The sequence below is a fragment of the Globicephala melas genome, chromosome 8 (genome assembly GCF_963455315.2).
Source record: "Globicephala melas chromosome 8, mGloMel1.2, whole genome shotgun sequence".
Classification (NCBI taxonomy): Eukaryota; Metazoa; Chordata; class Mammalia; order Artiodactyla; family Delphinidae; genus Globicephala; species Globicephala melas.
In genome coordinates this window covers 36744405-36767102 of record NC_083321.1, presented here as the reverse complement: position 1 = coordinate 36767102, position 22698 = coordinate 36744405, and the positions used below count along the sequence as shown (strand labels likewise).

Genomic DNA, 22698 nt, shown 5'->3' with positions numbered 1-22698 from the left:
TTTTGGAGACTGTGTTTGACTAAGTAGGAGGAAGCCCACACCGTGTGCTCAGGATATCTTCAGTATGGCTGGACTCGTCTTCTGGACTTTAAGGAGGAGCTGGGGCTTGCCCACAATGACCCCCCATCCCTCTTATGGTCCATTCTGGTCCAGTCTTCTTTCTCCCCTTTCCCTTGCACTGCTCCTGGCTGACTTAGGGCATGGAGAGGAGAAGCTGCTGCTATGTTGCTGCATTTAGGGATCAATCCAGCAAACACTGACTTCTCAACCATCCAGTAAAATATTCTGTTAGTCCTGCTGTTCAGCTCTTTTTTTTATTCAAGTGTGTTTAAAAACTTGCCGAGATTTCTCTGGGCAGCAAGAAATCAAAACTTTCACATCAGGATTTCCTCTCATGAAGTCTGCCCTCCCCAATCAGGAAACTGGATATGGCAGCGAGCTGAGAGCAGCATCCTTGCTTCTCCCCTTTCTTGGGGAGAAAGAGCCTCCCTACCCTGGCTCTAGCACAGGGACAGCGACCGCCCCAGAACTGGTGGAGACTGACTCCCAGAAAAAAACAAAAGGCTCACAGGAGGTGTTGAACATCCTCCCACTCCCCACTGATGGGGAGGTATTTCTGTGGCGAGAACGTCTGTCTCCATGTGCACTTGGGGTGTGTGCACCAGCTGGCATGATGGGATGTGACAGGGTCTCACCCGGGAGAGAGCTAGGGTCTGGTGCGGAGTGCAGAGCTGTTCTCAGAAATGAGAGATCTCAGAGCAGAGAACGAAGCGGCTGCTCTGGAGAAGGCCTGTCCAAGTAGGAGACCCTTTTGGCAGTGGCTTTTTTTCTTTTATTATTATTCACGAGGAGAGCCAGGAGCTGTAAAAAGTGTGGACTCCGGACTCAGGCTGCTTGTGAAAAGCCAAATAACAGGGATCCTGCCAGAGAGGCATGGCTGTGAGCAAGGACTCTGCAGTCAGATGTGGGTTGAAATCCCAGCCCCACAACTTCTTAGCTGTGTGACTTTAGGCAAGTTACTTGACCTCCCTCCTCATCAGTTGTCTCATCTCTAACCTAAGGTTAAGAATCCCTAATTGGAGCAAGATAACTGCCACATAGCAAGCCCCTGATAGAGACTGGTTGAATGAATGAATATGTAAGGCAGTAAACAGTGCCTGGCATAGAGCAATCATTCAGTACATGTTAGCAGTGTTATCTTTTGATCACCTGCTGTCAATAGGTGATCTTTCCACTCCTATGTGCTATCATTATCCCCACTTTATAGATGAGAACACTGAGGCTTAGAGAGGTTAAGTTCCTTGCTCAAGGTCACACAGTGAGTTAAGTTTCAGAGTTGAGATTCAAACCTAGATCTGTCTGAGTCCTCTAGTTTGATGTCTCAGTTTGGATTCAGCAAAGGGTAATACTTGGAGCCAGTTTGCCAGAGTTTATTTGCATTGCAATCTGGGGCTGAAAAGAATGGATCTGAGAGTTTCCACCTCTGCGGGGGATCCCCTGAAGGGGCTGTGGAGATGGCGGTGGGCAACCAGAGGGCTTTCTCGGGAAGCTCAGCTATTTCCTGGGCCAGCAGAGGGCTTCACTGATGCTGCGTCTTAGATCTGTCACCCGTGGGTGTACGAGATGCCTGTCTTCTGGACATTCTGCTCTCATGGATTCTTGCCAGATTCAGATTTGCGATTTGGGCATTTACTTGGTGAAATCTTCTCTGGCAGAGTGTTTCATGTGGTGTGGGACAAGCCTTCAACCTTTCTGTAGCCTCTCTCCCAGGAGAAGCTGTTCTCTTCCTCCTCACAAACCCTTTGTGGCTGAGTCTCTCATCCGCCTTTTAACCTGCTTTGGCACTGAGCCGTGCGGAAGCCTTTTGTGACAGGGGGTGGCTTCGGCCTCATTCCAAAGTAGCCACCGGTCAGGACAGCTGCAGGGGAGGGTCTGAGGGCTTCTGTCTGATGCCCGCTGTGGCCGGATCTGGCCACAGCTCTCCCGGAGGCTGGCGCGGCCTGAATTGTAGAATGGCTAGTGCGTTGATTAGAAACGCTGGCAAGAGACTAGTGCCTTTTAGTAAAGAGCTTTTCCCCCTTTTTTCTTTCTTTTCTGGTGGTGCTGGTGCTATGGGAAAAGGCTTTCATAATTGTTTATTGGTGCATCTTCTTGGGGATTCTCCCATATGTTCCCACCCCTCGGATCATTCATGGAAGGTGCATCCCGTGCGAAATGTTTTCCTTGGTGCAGAGGTCCCTCCTCTCTCCTCCCTCCCTCCCTGTCCCTCTGAGCTTCTGTGACGTCAGCCCGGAGGTGACTGGGTGCCTTCTCTGCCTGCAGGTTCTGAGGCAGGGAAGGCAGGGAATGCAGCTGTGTTGCACAGTCGCCTTCCAGCCCTCAGATGATCTAGGCTGCTCTTTTCACTTCCCCAGTGGACCCTGTTGTCTCACCTGTCACATGCTGCTTTCGCAGCTGTATTTGGGGGGAAAATGTTGATGGCTTTTTGCTTCAGAGACCATTGCTTCCCTGTCTTATACCTGGGCGCCTTATTCTTTGATGACGATGCACCCCACGTGGGTTCGAGAGAGAACTCATTTCTGTCTCCGGTACGCATATTTGAAGAACAGGGTCCCCTGTGTGTTTCTTCCCAGTGGGAGTGGGGAACCTGTGCGGCCCCCGGTTGCCTGTCCAGGGATGCGCTCCAAACATGGCGAGGCTTGGAGGAAGATCGATGGCTGCTGCTGGGTTTGGGCTCCAGATGGTGGGCAAGGAAGCTCAAGCCTGTCCTCCTCCACACAAGGCAGTTCTGACCATTGAACATTTTCCCCTCAGGTATGCGTCTTCCTCCAAGGAGGAAGATGACAGCCCAGGAAGGGAGCAACCTCGGTGATGAACACTCGCAGGAGCTGTGAGGGGCGGCTTGGCGAGCAGCTTTGTGGTGATTTATGGGAGTCAGGGGCTGCCGGATGGGATGTGGATGCTGTCAGCTCGGTGGATTAAATGCCCATTTCCATTGTTATTGACATATAAATGATCAGTGCCAAGGAGACTGTGAGGGGAAAGATTTCTGGGGCAGTGGTGTGGCACATGCCCCAGGATATGGACTCGTCTTTGCCCAAATCTGTCCTCTGGGCTCTCAGGAAGCCAGCATTGGAACTGAAATAAAACCCCAAGTCCCAGCTCTCATGATGCCGGCAGCAGCTGCGTTCATTGCTAAAGCAGCCATGGCGAAAGAGGTTCCCGAGTGGATTTTAAGAAGTCGGGAAGACCTTTGAAAAGGTAGTGTGGATTTCCTCAGCTGGCAGGAGCCGTGTCAGGCCACGTGCATGCATCACTTTTGCCTGGGTTCTTTTATTCCTCTGTGGATTTGGAAGCATCGCTGAAGGAGAGAGGGGATCTTATTCCTGGGAAATGGAATCGGCTTCTGAGTCCAGCCAACAGCAGAAGAGAAAACTGGTAACCCACGGACTGGAAGATCAAAAGAGGGTAAGTGAGAACTTTGTTGCTTGGCTTATGGCGCCAGAATTGCTAAGTGTGGCTCAGAGCGCCCAGGTGGTCGTCTGCATTGTTGTTGTCGTCATTGATTATGCTGGTTTGTCTTTCTCTGGTTAAGGAGGTGGAATGGTGGCTCTCGATTTGCCAGGTCCTAGTGCTGGACTTGAAGCCTTGACTTGTTGGGCAAGGGGAGAGAGAAGGAAGGGGAAAAAAATCAGAAAGGCAAAGATTTATAAGCCTTAGCTCAGGGAGTTGCAAAAAGTGTTGGTGTTCTATAAGTCAAGTATGAGCTTATTTGTACCGAAGCCCCCCGTTGGGATTTATACACTGTTAGCACCTTTTGGAAATGGTACTCTTGACAGCGGTGGTTTCATCTGAGTTATTCACCATGTGGTCTGCTGGCTCTTGTGTTTATGGATCAAAACCATATTCTACTCCACTCTTTGGCCGCACCTGTGAGAATGTCAAAGCCATTTAAAAAGGCCCGTTGAGTGTAGGTCATTTGCTGTCATTGGTCTGAAAGCTGCAGTCACCCAGGACTTGTGTCTTGCAGTTAAAGTTCAGCTTGTCTTCAAAAGCCAAATGCAGTCGAAAGTAGCATTGAGTGGCTGGTTTTCCTGTGTTTCCTCATTCCCAGGGGAATTTCTAGGACCGGGGGTGGCCAGGGTTAAATACAGCTCAAGCAGAGTCAGGGTCTATGTTAATCTGAAAATAATTTCTGATGTTTCCTTTGAAATGTTGTGGATGGTTGAAAAACTTCTGGTATTCTCTCCATGTGGAGTGGAGTATCCCTTCTCTTCATGAGTCTCAAAGATCATCTCTTCCTGGTGTGAAATACCTGTGGAGGTGAAAACTAGACTTACACCTCTTCCCTGTACTTTTCAATGGCTCTCTGTGTGTGTGTGTGTGTGTGTGTGTAAAGGATTTAGTATGGGGCTTTGCTCTGACCTTCAAAAAAAAAACATAAGTGGAAACAGGCCATATTTTAAAAACAGTTAATTACTCTATTTCTAAAAAAAGTTTCCACTCTTTAAGCTGCACTCACCGTAATGTGGGAAGAATGCCCACTCTCTTAGGCACCTGGATAAGTGAAATTTGTTTTGTGGTCTTTAATTTATCCAGTGTATAACCTGCTAGACCTGTCTGCTCCTATTTCTACAGGAGCTTTCTGAGAGATGGGAGGAAAACCGGTAATTGTTGTGAACAGATCCTAAGATTGACTGCGTTTTACTAAGTATAAGCCAAGTTTGATATCCAGACACTTTAGTGGAGGAACATTTGGGACCTCTGACACTGTAGAATATTTTAATTGGGCTGGTACACCGAGATAATATGCAATTATGACAGCCTCTCCTTGGTTAGGTATGGATATCTGCATTTCCCATCTGTTCTTGGCTCTAGCTGTGTTGGGTCCACATGTACTATGGAGCCTCTGGAAGTAGAATATAACCCCAAGTGAGGCTCTGCGGCAGCTGGGTTAACATCAATTGGTCATGCTCAGCTGACATTCATTTTAACTTGAACTCTAGCTGTCATGGCGATTATTAAATTTATAATGATATATGTAAGATCCGTTTTAATGACTCTCCATGCTTGAGTGAGCTCTCACTTGTGCTGGCAAAATAAGGCTTAATAGAGTATTACATTTCATCTCCTACTGAATTTTCCAGGCAGTGTTGAAACTTTGCTGAGGAAGAATTAGATTGCTTTTTCTGATAGGCATTGTGATTATAGTTCCATATTGCTCGAGTACAGTTTTGGGTACTCTTGTAGAGATACCGCCACTGCAACAGCTTCTGTTGGCGTGTGCATGTGTGTGTTTGTGGGTAAACACACACCCCATTTGTGTCAAGTGTGAAGCTAAACAAGCCTCCCGGCACACAGCCTGGAATGTCTTGTCCCCGGAGCTGAAAGGCGACTCTCCAGTGTTTTGGCTCAGATATCTCGGGTGAGCTGAAAACCCCTCTTCAGGGGGGATTGGCTGAAAATCCAACAAAGGCACAATCAAGGCATCCGTTGGGGAGCTGGGAAATCTCCATCAGCATGCTTAAGTTACCACGCGTTCACTGGCACCAGATCCTTGTGGCATTGCTGTCAGTGAGAGAGAGAGAGAGAGAGAGAGAGAGAGAGAGAGAGAGAGAGTGTGTGTGTGTGTGTGTGTGTGTGTGTGTGTGTGTGTGTGTGTGTGTGTGTGTTATCCAGGGAAGGACAATTGTGGGTAGCTGCGGAGACAAGGCAGAGAGAGAGTGGCCAGCTTCATTTTGCTGTATTTCTTGCCGTCCAGAGCAGCAAAGCCATTTTCTTTAAGGTTTGGTAGGCTTCATGCATCTTGCTGTAACTTGGCCCTTTTTTTGGTTTTCATACAGATAGAGTGCCTTGTTGAGGGCTCTAGATCTGGCTCTTTGAGGGTATTTGCCTGTGATTTCTGCGGTGAAGAGTGCCATGAGCTGTGGAACCAGAGAGCTGGGTTCAAATTCCAATTGTGCTGTGTGACTCTGAGAAAGCTACTTAAACTCTCTGACTATTAGATTCTACATTTTCCAAGAGGACAGTAGTATTTAATTATAGGGATACTGTGAAGATTAACTGAAGTAAAGCTGGTAAGGACTTTGGTGACTGGTAATTATTTAAGAAATGTTCTGTATATTCTTGGGACAATTTGCAATGTGGTATTTCTTATTGTCCTTTTGTTCTTAGAGGGCTATATGTGATTTTGTTTTAAATCTTTAAAAAAACACTCAAGGAATACACACTCATTACACATTCAAGCATTACAGAAGAATTCAGAGTGTAAATTCCTCTTTTCTCTAGTTTTATCCAGCAGTGACTGCTATTAACAGTTTGATATATAGCATTCTTGACTACTCTTGGTTTGTGTTTCTTAATAAAAGGAAATCATACTGAACATATTTTTAAGAACCTTGTTTTTCCACTTAATATAGTATGGATATCTATCTGAGTCATTACATACACACCTACCTCATGCCTTTTAATGACTAGAGAGAGTTCCATTATAGAATGTGCCAAAATTTATTAATTAGTTAAAATTTATTTAACTAATCCCTGGGTGTTTCCAGGTTTTGGTTTTTGCTCTGTGATTTTTTTTTTTTTTGGTATTACAAAATTCCTTTGTTCATCTATTCAGCAAGTATTTATGAAGTACCTTCCATGTGCCAAGTCCTATTCTTGGAGCTGGGTATCAACTAGACAGACATGATCGCTTTCTTCCTGAAGCTTACATTCTAGACCAGCGCTTTCCATCCAACTTTCTGCAATGATGAAAATGTTCCATTCATGAACCGTGCACGTCAGTAGCCACTAGTCATATCTGGCCACGGAGCACTTGAAATGTGGCTAATATGACTGAGGACCCCATTTAGTTTAAATCGGGAATTCCCTGGCAGTCCAGTGGTTAGGACTCTGCACTTCCACTACAGCAGGCATGGGTTCGATCCCTGGTCATAGAACTAAGATCCCGAATGCTGCACGGTGTGGCCAAAGAAAAAAACTTCTCATTTAGTTTAAATTAATTTAAGCTTAAATAGACTAGTTGGCTACAGTGTTGGACAGTGCCTCTCTCGACAGCTACATCATCTATTTGCAGACAATGGCCTATGTGCTAAAGAGAATAACTAGGCCTGGGTAGTGTCACGGGTGTGGCAAGGGTGAACTTCATACTTATAATTATTTTTAAATTTTCTGTTAATTGAGGTGTGACTTACATTCAGTAAAGTCCATGCTTCTTAAGTTTACAGCTTGATAAATTTTCTTTTATCTCTATCACACCTGTGCAGCTACCACACAGATCAAGATATAGACCATTTCTTGACCCCAAGAGGGTGTGTTGTAGCTGGGTATAAGGGATGCCCCCCTAGGGAGGTGCCTTTTGAGTGGAGACCTCAGTGATGAGCAGCAGCTGGCCATGGGAAGCTCAGATGGCAGACTTCAGATGTGAACGTGCCCACACTCACCCCGCAGCAGGGAGGGCTGCCATTCAGAACTCCCCCTTGGGGGACTTATCTTGGTGCCACTTATGGACAGTAGCTCCCCATGCATCCCTAGCACTTGGAAATTCAGATTCTGTGCTGACGTCAGGAAAAATCCAGAGAGGCATGGGGCTGCAAATTGCCACGGAGAGAAATTCAGTGAGGTAAGTATTGTTCAGCGCTGTAAGAACCCACTTAACTAGCACAGATGGGAGGAGTAAAGTTTCCCTGACAGACACCTATTGATCAGTAAAGGGAATGACTTTTTGATTGATTTTTTTCTCTACTCCTCCTTAGAAGTTTGTCCTTCACAGACGGAGCTTTCCCACAGAGGATGAACATAAAATAAGAATTGTTCAGGGGTTTTTAAGATACTTGATGACTGAGCGGTGACAAAGATGGCTTAGTTTGAATATTCTCCGGGCTGTCAGCTTCTCAGCATGAAAGACTTCCTGGGGACAGTTTTTTAAAATGACTTTGGAGAGAGTGAACTTGGGCTTTGTATAATTAAAATTTCCCGGGTTGGCTGAGCGGCTCTGGGTTGCCAAATGCTGCTGTACAAAGTGGAAGATATTATCATACTTGCCCTGTCATCCTCTCCCCTTCATTTTTATCACTGGCATCCCTGACTTCCCCATCACGTGGTTGCAGCTCAGAATAATTTTACCTTCTCCACCACCCTCTAAGTCCTCTACCTTTTCATCCTATCATGAGTCCCACTTGCTCCTGTGCTACATTGTATCTGCAGCTGTCTCTTCTTTCTGGACTTACTGCACCACCTTCATTTCAGGTCCAGGAATTCTTGCTTGGCTGGTGTCATAGCCTCCTGGCTGGCTCTCTTGTTTCCATTTCTCCTTTAGACCATCCTCCACTCCTGGCCAGATTACTCTTCTTGGAGTCTTCCTGGAGTGTTGTCATCCTATTCAGTGATTTCCTGCTATGATGTTACCCTCCCCAGCCTCTGGCACTTTTCACTGTGCCCAACTTCTAGGGTGTAATAAGTAGAAGCTCAAATCTCATTGGTATCTCATAGACCTCAGCTTCACCCCTGGAAGAGTTCTGTAACCTCCCTGAGCTGTTTTCTCAGTGGTATTTATTCATAGCTTGTAAGATGCTTAGCCCTGTGCCTGGAACACGGTAAATAATCAGTGAGTGGGAATTGCTGTGATGATTATAGTCTCCCATTCTCTTTTATCCAAATATTCTCTTGCCAAACTCTCATTTCTGTTTCATGAACAACCCTCACGTTTCCCCCACCTCTGAGACTTTGCTTTTGCACATGCCTGCCTGTCCACCTTGAGACCCCTCATCCGTCCTCTGTGAAGAATGCATCCTCCTCCTGTTTCTGATACCTTGTTCACATGCAGCCAGGGTACCAGTTCATGGCATTCTCCTCATGGCCCAGATGTTTTTCTACATGTCACACCCTGTACTAGTTTGTTGGCTCATTGAAGAAGGAACTGGTCTTACCCATCTCTTCATCCTCTGGCACACAGTAGGCACCAGTAAATGTTGGTTGAATGAATGAACGTTAGTTGTTGCTTTGAGATTTCTTTTTCCCTGTGGTCCTGAAGCTGAATCTGATCTTCCAAAAGGACTGGTTTAATATGTTGTCCACTCTTAGAGAAGAGGGAGAAATAGGATTCAAGGAGATGGTTAGGAGTTCCCTGCAGTGATTGAATACATTTGATTCAGGTGTTAGACTGGGTCTGGTGAGTGGAATAGAAAGAAGGGGCCTATTGAAGAGATATTTTGAAGGAAGGAGCAGAAGAGTTTGGGTTAGCGACTAGACTAGTCCCTAGACTGACAGAGAGGGATGAATCTAAGATGTTGCCAAGCTTTGGTACATCGGTGGCTGGAGGGAACTGCAGCCCTTTGAATGGAGCGACTTGAAGTAATGACACCTTTTAATGCTTCTCACAGCAGAAGTCCTCTTTTGCTTGGTTTGCACCAGTGGAAGCAGAGCAGTTGTTATTTCTTTTCAGGCAAAGAAGGAAAACAAGATGTATTTTAAGGTACTTTTCCCAAGCACCCATGACTTAGATTTAGTGACTCTTTCAGAAAGGATTAAGAAATAGGCTAAGGATAGGGAAAGTAACTAACATATTGTACAACTGCTATGTGGCAGAGAGTGTACTAGGCACTCATTTTATCTCATTTAGATCTCCCCCAAGCCCTTGATGTAGGTATTACCAACCCATTTTACAGATGCAAAGGAAAGAATTTTTCCAAGTTTCCACAACTTATTTTGTCTGCTAGGCTCCAGCACCTCACTGTAATTTCACCTACCATTAGGATTATATCTCTAAAAATTTTAAACTGGAATTTACTTTAAAAATAGTTTCTTCTAACTTCCTTTTAGTCGTGTACTTGTATATACATGGACATACACATACACACATGTGCGTGCATACATACTCCATAGCAGGGTTTGCCTGTGTGGCATCTTACAGGTGTTTGTTCATCTGGGAACTATGTCCATATTATTCCGGAAATCAAAGCTCCATGCCACCACCCTCCCCAAGGTCAGTCTCTGGCCATGGTGAGGCTGAGCTGCTGTAGAGGAATTCTCCTCCTAGTGGTCTGAGCTCTGAGATGCTGCCAGTGTGGTCAGGGCTCTGGACGAATGGATGTTCACATGTCAGGTAAAAATGCAGCTCCAGCCCCAGCTCCCTGAGCTCTTTCCAGATGAGCTGAGATGCTTGCTCTTCGGCCTGGGCCCATGTGCTGCTGTCGCCCCTTTGTAGCCGGAGGTGGCAGCAGTTTCAAGTTGATCAGCCTCCAGACACCTCCCTGCCTGGGTGGCCTGCCTGTCTGCCTGGCCTGTTAACCAAACGCTCAGGGGATGTACACCGAGGGCCTACCACAGCACATTTCACATGTCACTGAAGGCTGGGAAAAGACTGTAGCCGGATGCAACTCAATTCAGTTCAGTTTTGAGCTTCCGTTCAGGTATAGGGGGAGAGAGGCTAGCAAAGGGGCCAGGGCAATGTCCTGCTTTCATTCCAGTGTGGAGAATGTGAGACAGCTCAAGATCAGTCTCATTTATGCATTCATTCATCCCACATTTATTTATTGAGTCCCTACTGTATGCCAGCCAGCCACAGCATGAGGCTCTGGGGTCATAATGATGAGCTTAGATACTGTCCCCGGTCTCTTGGCACTTCCATTGCCTTGGAGGAGTCAGTTTAACCAGCAGTGACGGTGACATTAAATAAGTGTGTGTCTGGCTTGGAGAGGTTGGCAGGGGTGGCAGGGTGGGCACAGAGTGCTTCCCTGGAGGAGGAGGAACTTGAGCTCTGCCTATAAGGGGCTGAGTGGGGAGCGCACTGGAGGGAACACTAAATAAGCAGCTCGCAGGGTGGACTGCATTGTGTCCCCCTGCCCCAAATTCATATGCTGAAGTATACCTCAGAATGGGACTGCGTTTGGAGATAGGCCCTTCAAAGAGATAATTCAGGTTAAATGAGGACAAAAGGGTGGGGCCCTAATCTGCTATGACTGGTGTCCTTCTGAGAAGAGGAAGGAACGTGCGCACAGAGGAAAGGCCGTGTGAGGACATAGTGAGAAGGCCGCCATCTGCAAGCCACAAAGAGAAGCCTCGGGAGAAACCATACCTGCTGACACTTGGATTTTGGACTTCAAGCCTCCAGAACTGTGAGAAAATAATTTTCTGTTGTTTAAGCCACCTAGTCCGCGGTATTTTGCTATGGCGGCCCTAGCAGACTAATACAACTGGCACACGGGGAGAGAGGGAGTTGGCTTAAGGCATTTTACCTACAACAACCCAGACTGTAAGCTCCCTGAGGGCAGACACTAGGTCACTTCCCCAGCATCCAACACACTGCCTGATGTCTGGTAGGTCTTTAGGAAATATTTGTTGAGTGAAAAAAATCCATGAATGAAAAGGATGAGGACAGAGAATGGAGAAACTGGACAAGCCATATGAACAGTTGGGATTTTGTCCTGTAGGCATTGAAAAACCACTGGGGGTGTCAGAATTAGGGAATGCCCTGAAAGTGGTGCTTGGGAAGATTTCTGGAATAAACCAGGGTGGATAGGAAGGGGTGAGGGTAGCTGTGCAGGTGATAGAGCCTGGAATCAAAGAGACCAGTTAGAAGGCCACAGTAGCCACATAGGCATTCATGATAAGCTTCCATTCCAGGGCTAAGACAAAGGGAAGGCAGAAATGAGCACAGATACAAGGAATAGAATCTGAGGAACAGAAGCTGGCCGGCAACTGGATATGGTTGACTCCTATTCCAGGTGGCAAGAATCCCAGGGGTCTCCAAGGTTCAGAGCCTCCCCTTCCCATACCTGCTAGAATGGTGTCTGATAGTCCAGTGGCACTTTGGATCATGACTAATGTACCCCGGATGCACCGTGATCTCCTGCACTGGTCATAACAGAGTAGTTGACTCTGTCTCCATTTGGTGGATGAGGCAAGTGAGGCATGGACAGGCCAAGTGACCGGCCCAACATCACACAACTTGTTCTTAACTAGAAGGAGGTGAAGATCCCTAGTCTTTATCCTCTAGTTTAGGGTCACTCTCCAGGGAATAAAACTGCCTTCCTCAATCAGCAGAAATAAATGCTGATGTTTTGTTATTTTAGCTTAATTTTCAATGGGGAAGAAGATAACAGTTTTGGGACCCTACTTTAAAGATACTGGAAAAGTTAATTATTTTTGGTCCTAAAGGTGCTAGAAGTTGAACAGTAATTCATGCACCTCAGAGGTGGCCTCTTCCCATTTATTTGAAAGATACACATAAATTGCATGAGGATAGCTTTACAGTAAGTTCCAGCTCTGTCCCAGCTGGCTTCCAGGAACCAAATTACTGTGTCCTCAGCACAAAGGAGGGCTGAGATTTAATAAGAAGCACTAAGCAGTGCCAACCTTCCAGCTGGCTTCCTGTGTAGGGCTGGCATATTTGTTAAAGCCTTTTACTTACCTGATCTCTTTAGACTTTAATTTTTTCCGTTGGTCTGTATTGTTTCATCATTAATTCCTTCCTTAAACTATATAAAATATGGTCTTAAACTGGAGGAAGAGAGTGGCAATGTCACCTAGGCTGTTTGGTATTTGTTAAGAACATAACTTTGGGACCTTATTATATTGGATAACTTATCCTTTCTAGCCTCTGTTGCTTCATCTTGAAAATTAGGATGATAATAATAAAACCTTTGGTGAGGATTATGAGATATAATGCACTTGAAGTATTTAATGCAGTAGTTAGTACACGATTAAGTATTAAATGATATTTATTATAATTCTTATATGTTTCCCTTTCCTTGGTTGGCAAAATTCTCTAAGTGGCCTATTTTGGGAATAAAATGGGGAGGAGGGGGGTGGAGAGGGAGATGGGTGCCTGCTGCTCATTTGAGTTTCCATTTCTGGTTAACTGAGGTCATATAAAATTCCTTCTAGTTTAAACTTTTGTTACTGCATGTCTCCCTCAAAGAAAGTCCGCTTTTCTGCTTTAGAAGTAGAGTCAATGAAAACAACCAAGTCTTCCTTTGTGTAGCAATCCTGTAGGAACTTCCTTGACCTCATCGTTCTGCACATTAATTGACAATTTACAGGACTCTGGTATGTACAGATGAGGCTAAACCTTTTGTGTGATTCCAGCACTCCCCCACCACAAGTTGCATTTTTTGCGTGAATATGTTTTCTGAATTTCATTTATTACACTTTGTAGCATCCCCTAAAACTGCAGCACTGGGAGAGAAAAATCCGGTTACCTAGAGGTAAGTTCCAATTAATCAAGGTTTTCCAAATCTTGTCCTAGGTTACTTTGCTCCTAAAGCTTAGATCAGATTCCTCCATGCCTGCGGTTTGAATCAAAATAATGACATCTCTGACTCCTATCCTCAGGGCATTAATTTTTAATCTTCCTTCTCTTTGGGATAATTAGAAAGAGAGGGACGGGGGTGGGGGTTGGGGAGAGAAATGCAAGGAGATGCGGTTGGCAGAGCAGGAGTGGGTGTTTTTATAATGCAGCCTCTTCTGGGAAGAGGGAGCATCTGAAGTCTTGCATCTGCATTTCCAGTTCACCTGAGGAGGCAGAGGCGAGGGTTGGGATTGGGACGGTGGCTAATGGAGCCAGATCAGGGTGGTGTCTGATGTGGGAACTGGAGGTCATTTGGGGAATGAGCCAGAGCTGTGTAACTGTGTGTGTCAGAGAGGAAGATCGAGAAATACACTTGGGTGTATGTGGGGATTTCTCCCTTGGCTAAGCTGAGTATGTACAGACAAGGTTACTCACAGCCTTGTCCATTTCCTGTATCCACGCTCCCTTGAACCTCTGGGGGGGTCACAGTGGGACTTGAAGGACAGGAGTCAACATCTTGATTACAACTAGCAAGATGCATTTTAAATGTGCCTTCCAGTGATTCTAACGTACACTGAGGTTTGAGAATTACTTTCACGATGGATTAAAACCTGCTACCACCTCCATCAGCACCAAAATCAGGGCTTCGCAGGACTGGGTTGGAGGAAATTTTTTTTTTTTTTTAATTGCAAAGAGTTTTACTTAAGTTCCCTTAGGAAAAAATGAAGTTTGTTGTTTGTTAATGGAAAGGATACATGTGCTTAGGAACCCAGAGAAATGTCAAGAACCAGGCTTCAGGAAGGGTAGGAAATGAGGCAACTCCAGGTCCCGGCCATTTGTTCCTCATTGGCTATTGTGTCCCTTCTCTGCTTCTCTCAGTGCATCTCTTCCTTTCTCTTCTTCCCAGCACTCGTCCTCTGCTGCTATTCATAGTTTCTTTCTCTTCCCTTTTAACTTCAAGGCTGACGCTCATCACCTCCACCTGCCATCACAACTTAGCTCTTCCAGTATTACTGTCCACTGAGAACTTCCCTTTGTGTTGCTTAGTTCAGAGTCGTGCGATGCTCAGATTGGCTCATCTCATCTTGTCCAGCTTAGAAGCGAGTCCAGAGAGTTAGATCAGCCACTAGATTGGCCACTCATGAGTTGTGGGTCTGTTCCTGGGCCTGTCAGCTATGGCTCCAGTGGGGGTGGGTCACATGGTACATGGCACCCTTTGAGAGTAGATTATCCCAGGAGGAGGCATGTGTAGGCAGGCAATGACTGACATCTCTACGTTCTTAGATAGAATTTGATGGAAAGAGGAGACTAGAGAGGAGGAGGCAGTCTTTGGGTTGGATGGTCAGGGGAGCGATGGAATCATCTGTTGAATGTCTGTCTTTGTCAGTGGATTGTCCCTGCCTTCGTAAAGCTCACAGTCCAATGGAGCAACCAGGTATTAAATGAATATTGAAACAAATATAGGTTTGGGTTAGGTTTAGCTTAGGTTCCCCTGATTGATAAAGGAAATATACCAGGGAAGATGGGGCTTTCACCAATGGAAAACAGGGGCTTCCCCGGTGGTGCAGTGGTTGGGAGCCCGCCTGCCAATGCTGGGGACACGGGTTCGATCCCTGGTCCAGGAGGATCCCACATGCTGGAGCAGCTGAGCCCGTGCACCACAACTTCTGAGCCTGCGCTCTAGAACCCGCGAGCCACAACTACTGAGCCCACGTGCCACAACTACTGAAGCCCACGCACCTAGAGCCCGTGCTCCACAACAAGAGAAACCACCACAATGAGAAGCCTGCACACCGCAACGAAGAGTAGCCCCCGCTCGCCGCAGCTAGAAAAAGCCCTCGTGCAGCAACGAAGACCCAAAGCAGCCAAAAATAAATAAATAAAAATTTGTTAAAAACAAAACAGTGGAAAGCAGGAAGCCAAATGGTAACGTGGGAAGAACTTCAGCAATTTGAACAATTTGGGTTTCAATCTGTGCCTCAGAATGTATTGGGTCTTTTGATCTTGGAAGAAGTTTTTTAATGTGTCTGAGTTTCACTTCCTCATCTATAAAATGTGGATACTAATAGTTCCTACCTTGTAGGGTTATATTAAAAGAAATAATGTATGTAAAATACTTAGCACAGCACCTGCTATATTGCATTGGTACTGATCAAAACGGAACTTTCCTTTACCAGTCTCTGAGCTCATATTAAGCCATGAGAAACTGCACTTTGTTACTGAGGTGTTAGTGGGTTTACTTTGGGACTAACATCTCTTGTCTATAGAAGAGTGAGGAGAAGTCACACTATCAAGAGGACTTGAGTTACAATCTCAGTTCATCACCTGGCATGCCAGCTACGACTGGGAGAGTCCTGTCTTTCCTTGGGCCTCAGCTCCTGCTGGACTTGTATGAAGTTCTTTGACTCCTTGGTCTGGCCTTTTGCTGGTATTTGGCACGTGGGTAGCTTTAGGAGGGGATCTTCTGGTTGGAAGGCCGGGCAAAGTTCCCAGCTGTAAAGCGTCTTCGTCCCTGGCTGCCTTCCATCATCTAGAGGCTGCTGCATCAGGCCCAGGGAGCCAACTCGCTCTGCCGATTGAGATCAAGGGTACTTGGAAACAGGAGCTCTGGATGCGTGCGCTCTCTTCTCTTATGGCCATCAATCACGGGCAGGGCCCCGGCTAGGACTGAAGAAGGAAACAGCAAATAAGCAGTTTGCATTACTAGAAGCCCTTTGCCTACGGTAATTGAAAAAAATCTAATTTCTGCCAGTGTCCCTGGAGCATCTTCCTACTTGGATTCCTGTGGAGTCTCCAAATTATATTATCAACGCAACTGAGGAGGCAGAAGGGAGTGAAGTTCACTGCTGGAGTGAAGTTGTGAGGAGGATCCCTGGGCCCCCAGAATGGTACCCAGAGATCCTAGATCTCAGCTAGATTAAGGAGGATGAGGTAGAGGTGATGGGGAAAGACATGAGTGAGGGCAATGCAGATGCCTAGGGTGGGGTTCGCCTGGAGGTTGGAGATGGACTGGCGATTGCTGAGGTCCAGTGTTGCAGGGATTATAGTACTTTGTCATCTTAGGTAGCGCTGTTGTTCCCACTTCAGGCTCAGAGAAGTTTGTAACTTTCCCATGGTTCCAACAGCTGGAAGCAGTAGCCCTGGGTCTTGAAGCCAGCTCTGCATGACTCCAAACCCTATGCCCTTTTTCATCAGACGCCATTATAGACATTAATATACTACTGCCCTGACTTCTGCCATATTATTAATACTCCATATCTGTTTTTAAATTGACTCACTTAAACAAAATTAGCCTTATCACAGGATAGTATCAGTGAAATCCCAGGTTTGATGTGCTACTTATTTTTCTTTCTAATACTCATTAAAATGAAATCATGGGTATGAAGTTTTTAAAGTTTATTGATGTACTACTTAAAATAACATATACCACCAGGGGTACACAGACCCCAGTTTGGAAACACTCCCTGTACGTCATTAGCAATATGACAGCAACAATAATAATATCGATCTGATTACTGAACACTCACCATGTGCCAAGCTCTGTACAAAGCATCACAGTGGGTGGAACATGGGATCAGTAGTCAGACCTGGGTTTAAAACTGAAATCTGCCACTTCCTTTGAAGTTTGACCTTCAGCAAATTAGTTATCTTCTCTGTGCCTCAGTTCCCTCATCTATAAATGGGGATAATAATAATATTTCTCTTCTAGAGTTGTTTTGAACATTAAACAAGTTAAAATAATGCTCAGAAAGTGCCTTGCACATATTAAGTGCTATATTAAGTATTAGCTATTATTGATTCATTCATTCATTTGACAATTAATTAATGTTTGAGCATGTTCTGTATACCAGACACCATTCTATAATCTTCACAGAAATCTGGTTGTGGATATTATCCACGTTTTACAGATGAGAAGACTTAGGTTGAGCAGCTTCCCCCAAGGTTCCCTACCCTAAAACATGATGAAATCGAAATTCAAATCCAGGTATATCTGAAGCTCTAGTGCTATGATTTTTATAGAACACTTCTGATACAAAATGTGTGTGTGTGTGGCGTGTGTTTTTCCACAAAGACCAATTCTTTGACATGAGCTGCGTGTCCTACAACTCAATTCAATTCATTTCTGTTGCTATCTACCTGGAGTGAGTGTCAGATCCCTCAAGTTAAGGGCTCAGTCCCACAAGCCTGCCCCTGGTTCAGATGCTAATTGTAAGTCCAGACCTCCTGTACTTCTTTTTTTTTTTTTTTGCGGTACGTGGGCCTCTCACTGCTGTGGCCTCTCCCGTTACAGAGCACAGCCTCCGGACGCGCAGGCCCAGCGGCCATGGCTCATGGGCCCAGCCGCTCCGCGGCATGTGGGATCTTCCCGGACCCGGGCATGAACCCGCGTCCCCTGCATCGGCAGGCGGACTCTCAACCACTGCGCCAACAAGGAAGCCCTATTTTTTAAATTTCATTTTATTTATTTTTTTACACAGCAGGTTCTTATTAGTCATCAATTTTATACACATCAGTGTATACATGTCAATCCCAATCACCCAATTCAGCACACCGCCATCCCCAGCTCCCCGCCGCTTTCCCCCCTTGGTATCCATACGTTTGTTCTCTACATCTGTGTCTCAATTTCTGCCTTGCAAACTGGTTCATCTGTACCATTTTTCTAGGTTCCACATATATGCATTAACATACGACATTTGTTTTTCTCCTTCTGACTTACTTCACTCTGTATGACAGTCTCTAGATCCATCCACGTCTCAACAAATGACCCAATTTCGTTCCTTTTTATGGCTGAGTAATATTCCGTTGTATATATGTGCCACATCTTTATCCATTCGTCTGTTGATGGACATTTAGGTTGCTTCCATGACCTGGCTACTGTAAATAGTGCTGCAGTGAACATTGGGGTGCATGTGTCTTTTTGAATTATGGTTTTCTCTGGGTGTATGCCCAGTAGTGGGATTGCTGGATCATATGGTAATTTTCTTTTTAGTTTTTTAAGGAACCTCCATACTGTTCTCCATAGTGGCCGTATCAATTTACATTCCCACCAACAGTGCAAGAGGGTTCCCTTTTCTCCACACCCTCTCCAGCATTTATTGTTTGTAGATTTTTTGATGATGGCCATTCTGACTGGTATGAGGTGATACCTCACTGTAGTTTTGATTTGCATTTCTCTAATAATTAGTGAGGTTGAGCAGCTTTTCGTGTGCTTCTTGGCCATCTGTATGTCTTCCTTGGAGAAATGTCTATTTAGGTCTTCTGCCCATTTTTGGATTAGGTTGTTTGTTTTTTTTAATATTGAACTGTTTATATATTTTAGAGATTAATCCTTTGTACGTTGATTCGTTTGCAAATATTTTATCCCATTCTGAGGGTTGTCTTTTCGTCTTTTTATGGTTTCCTTTGCTGTGCAAAAGCTTTGAAGTTTCATTAGGTCCCATTTGTTTATTTTTGTTTTTATTTCCATTACTCTAGGAGGTAGATCAAAAAAGATCTTGCTGCGATTTATGTCAAAGATTGTTCTTCCTGTGTTTTCCTCTAAGAGTATTATAGTGTCTGGTCTTATATTTAGGATTCGAATCCATTTTGAGTTTATTTTTGTGTGTGGTGTTAGGGAGTGTTCCAATTTCATTCTTTTACATGTAGCTGTCCAGTTTTCCAGGGACCAATTATGGAAGAGACTGTCTTTTCTCTATTGTATATCCTTGCCTCTTTGTCATAGATTAGTTGACCATAGGTGCGTGAGTTTATCTCTGGGTTTTCTATCTTGTTCCATGGATCTGTTTCTGTTTTTGTGCCAGTACCATATTGTCGTGATTACTGTAGCTTTGTAGTATAGTCTGAAGTCAGGGAGTCTGATTCCTCCAGCTCCATTTTTTTCCCCCAAGACTGCTTTGGCTATTCAGGGTCTTCTGTGTCTCCATACAAATTTTAAGATTTTTTGTTCTAGTTCCATAAAAAATGCCATTGGTAATTTGATAGGGATTGCACTGAATCTGTAGATTGCTTTGGGTAGTATAGTCATTTTCACAATATTGATTCTTCCAATCTAAGAACATGGTATATCTCTCCATCTGTTGGTATCATCTTTAATTTCTTTCATCAGTGTCTTACAGTTTTCTGCATACAGGTCTTTTGTCTCCCTAGGTAGGTTTTTTCCTAGGTGTTTTATCCTTTTTGTTGCAATGGTAAATGGGACTGTTTCCTTAATTTCTCTTTCAGACTTTTCATCACTAGTGTATGGGAATGCAGAAGATTTCTGTGCATTAATTTTGTATCCTGCAACTTTACCAAATTCATTGATTGGATCTAGTAGTTTTCTGGAGGCATCTTTAGGATTCTCTGTGTATAGTATCATGTCATCTGCAAACAGTGACACTTTTACTTCTTCTTTTCCAATTTGTATTCCTTTTATTTCTTTTTCTTCTCTGATTGCCGTGACTAGGACTTCCAAAACTATTTTGAATAATAGTGGTGAGAGTTGACATCCTTGTCTTGTTCCTGATCTTAGAGGAAATGCTCTCAGATTTTCACCATTGAGAATGATGTTTGCTGTGGGTTTGTCATATGTGGCCTTTATTATGTTGAGGTAGGTTCCCTCTATGCCCACTTTCTGGAGAGTTTTTATCATCAATGGGTGTTGAATTTTGTCAAATGCTTTTTCTGCATCTATTGAGATGATCATATGGTTTTTATTCTTCAATTTGTTAATATAGTGTATCACATTATTGATTTGCATATATTGAAGAATCCTTGCATCCTTGGATAAATCCCACTGGATCATGGTGTATGATCCTTTTAATGTGTTGTTGGATTCTGTTTGCTAGTATTTTGTTGAGGATTTTTGCATCTATATTCATCAGTGATATTGGTCTGTAATTTTCTTTTTTTGTAGTATCTTTGTCTGGTTTTGGTATCAGGGTGATGGTGGCCTCATAGAATGAGTTTAGGGGTGTTCCTTCCGCCTCAGTATTTTGGAAGAGTTTGACAAGGATGGGTGTTAGCTCTTCTCCAAATGTTTATAGAATTCACCTGTGAAGTCATCTGGTCCTGGAGTTTTGTTTGTTGGAAGATTTTTAATCACCGTTTCAATTTCATTACTTGTGATTGGTCTGTTCATATTTTCTATTTCTTCCTGGTTCAGTCTTGGAAGTTTATACCTTTCTAAGAATTTGTCTGTTTCTTCCAGGTTGTCCATTTTATTGGCATAGAGTTGCTTGTAGTAGTCTCTTAGGATGCTTTGTATTTCTGTGGTGTCTGTTGTAACTTCTCCTTTTTCATTTCTAATTTTGTTGATTTGAGTCCTCTCCTTTTTCTTGATGAGTCTGGCTAATGGTTTATCAATTTTGTTTATCTTCTCAAAGAACCAGCTTTTAGTTTTATTGATCCTTGCTGTTGTTTTCTTTGTTTCTATTTCATTTATTTCTGCTCTGATCTTTATGATTTCTTTCCTTCTGCTAACTTAGCGTTTTTTTTTTTTTTTTGGTTCTTCTTTCTCTATTTCCTTCTGGTGTAAGGTTAGATTTTTTATTTGAGATTTTTCTTGTTTCTTGAGGTAGGCTTGTATAGCTATAAACTTCCCTCTTAGAACTGCTTTTGCTGCATTCCATAGGTTTTGGATTGTCGTGTTTTCATTGTCATTTGTCTCTAGGTATTTTTTGATTTCCTCTTTGGTTTCTTCAGTGATCTCTTGGTCATTTAGTAACGTATTGTTTAGCCTTCATGTGTTTGTGTATATTACGTATTTTCCCATGTAATTCATTTCTAATCTCATAGCGTTGTGGTCAGAAAAGATGCTTGATGTGATTTCAATTTTCTTAAATTGACTGAGGCTTGATTTGTGACCCAAGATGTGATCTATCCTGGAGAATGTTCCGTGCGCACTTGAGAAGAAAGTGTATTCTGTTGTGTTTGGATGGAATGTCCTATAAATATTAATTAAGTCTGTCTGGTCTATTGTGTCATTTAAAGCTTCTGTTTCCTTATTTATTTTCATTTTGGATGATCTGTCCATTGGTGTTAGTGAGGTGTTAAAGTCCCCCACTATTATTGTGTTACTGTCGATTTCCTCTTTAGAGCTGTTAGCAGTTGCCTTATGTATTGAGGTGCTCCTATGTTGGGTGCATATATATTTATAATTGTTATATCTTCTTCTTGGATTGATCCCTTGATCATTACATAGTGTCCTTCCTTGTCTCTTGTAACATTCTTTATTTTAAAGTCTATTTTATCTGATATGAGTATTGCTACTCCAGCTTTCTTTTCATTTGCATTTGCATGGAATATCTTTTTCCATCCCCTCACTTTCAGTCTGTATGTGTCCCTAGGTCTGAAGTGGGTCTCTTGTAGACAGCATATATATGGGTCTTGTTTTTGTATCCATTCAGCAAGCCTGTGTCTTTTGGTTGGAGCATTTAATCCATTCACGTTTAAGGCAATTATCAATATGTATGTTCCTATGACCATTTTCTTAATTGTTTGGGGTTTGTTTTTGTAGGTCCTTTTCTTCTCTTGTGTTTCCCCCTTAGAGAAGTTCCTGTAGCATTTGTTGTAGAGCTGGTTTGGTGGTGCTGAATTCTCTTAGCTTTTGCTTGTCTGTAAAACTTTTGATTTCTCCATCGAATCTGAATGAGTCCTTTGCCGGGTAGAGTAATCTTGGTTGTAGGTTCTTCCCTTTCATCACTTTGAGTATATCGTGCGACTCCCTTTTGGCTTGTAGAGTTTCTGCTGAGAAATTATCTGTTAGCCTTATGGGAGTTCCCTCGTATGTTATTTGTCGTTTTTCCCTTGCTGCTTTTAGTAATTTTTCTTTGTCTTTAATTTTTGCCAGTTTGATTACTATGTGTCTTGACGTGTTTCTCCTTGGGTTTATCCTGTATAGGACTCACTGTGCTTCCTGGACTTGGGTGGCTATTTCCTTTCCCATGTGAGGGAAGTTTTCGACTATAATCCCTTCAAGTATTTTCTCTGATCCTTTCTCTCTCTCTTCTCCTTCTGGGACCCCTATAATGCGAATGTTGTTGCATTTAATGTTGTCCCAGAGGTCTCTTAGGCTGTCTTCACTTTCTTTTTTTTTTTCTTCTTTTTTTTGCGGTACACATGCCTCTCACTGTTGTGGCCTCTACCATTGCGGAGCACGGGCTCCGGACACGCAGGCTCAGCGGCCATGGCTCATGGGCCCAGCCACTCCGCGGCATGTGGGATCTTCCCGGACCGGGACACGAACCCGTGTAACCTGCATTGGCAGGTGGACTCCCAACCACTGCGCCACCAGGGAAGCCCTGTCTTCATTTCTTTTCTTTATTCTGTTCTGCAGCAATGAATTCCACTATTCTGTCTTCCAGGTCACTTATCTGTTCCTCTGCCTCTGTTATTCTGCTATTGATTCCTTCTACTGTAGTTTT

The 22698-nt window shown here is 44.1% G+C and overlaps 1 protein-coding gene across 1 annotated transcript in view; it reads left to right on the top strand.

Annotated features, from left to right (window-relative positions):
• Positions 1–3184: 3184 nt before the first annotated feature.
• The window catches only part of NAV2 (neuron navigator 2), a 766131-nt gene continuing 746617 nt past the window's right edge, over positions 3185–22698 (top strand). Inside the window, exon 1 of the mRNA XM_060303433.1 lies at positions 3185–3468. Within this exon, the coding sequence (XP_060159416.1) occupies positions 3394–3468 (75 nt within the window). The 5' untranslated portion in view covers positions 3185–3393. The remainder of the gene's footprint in view (positions 3469–22698) is intronic.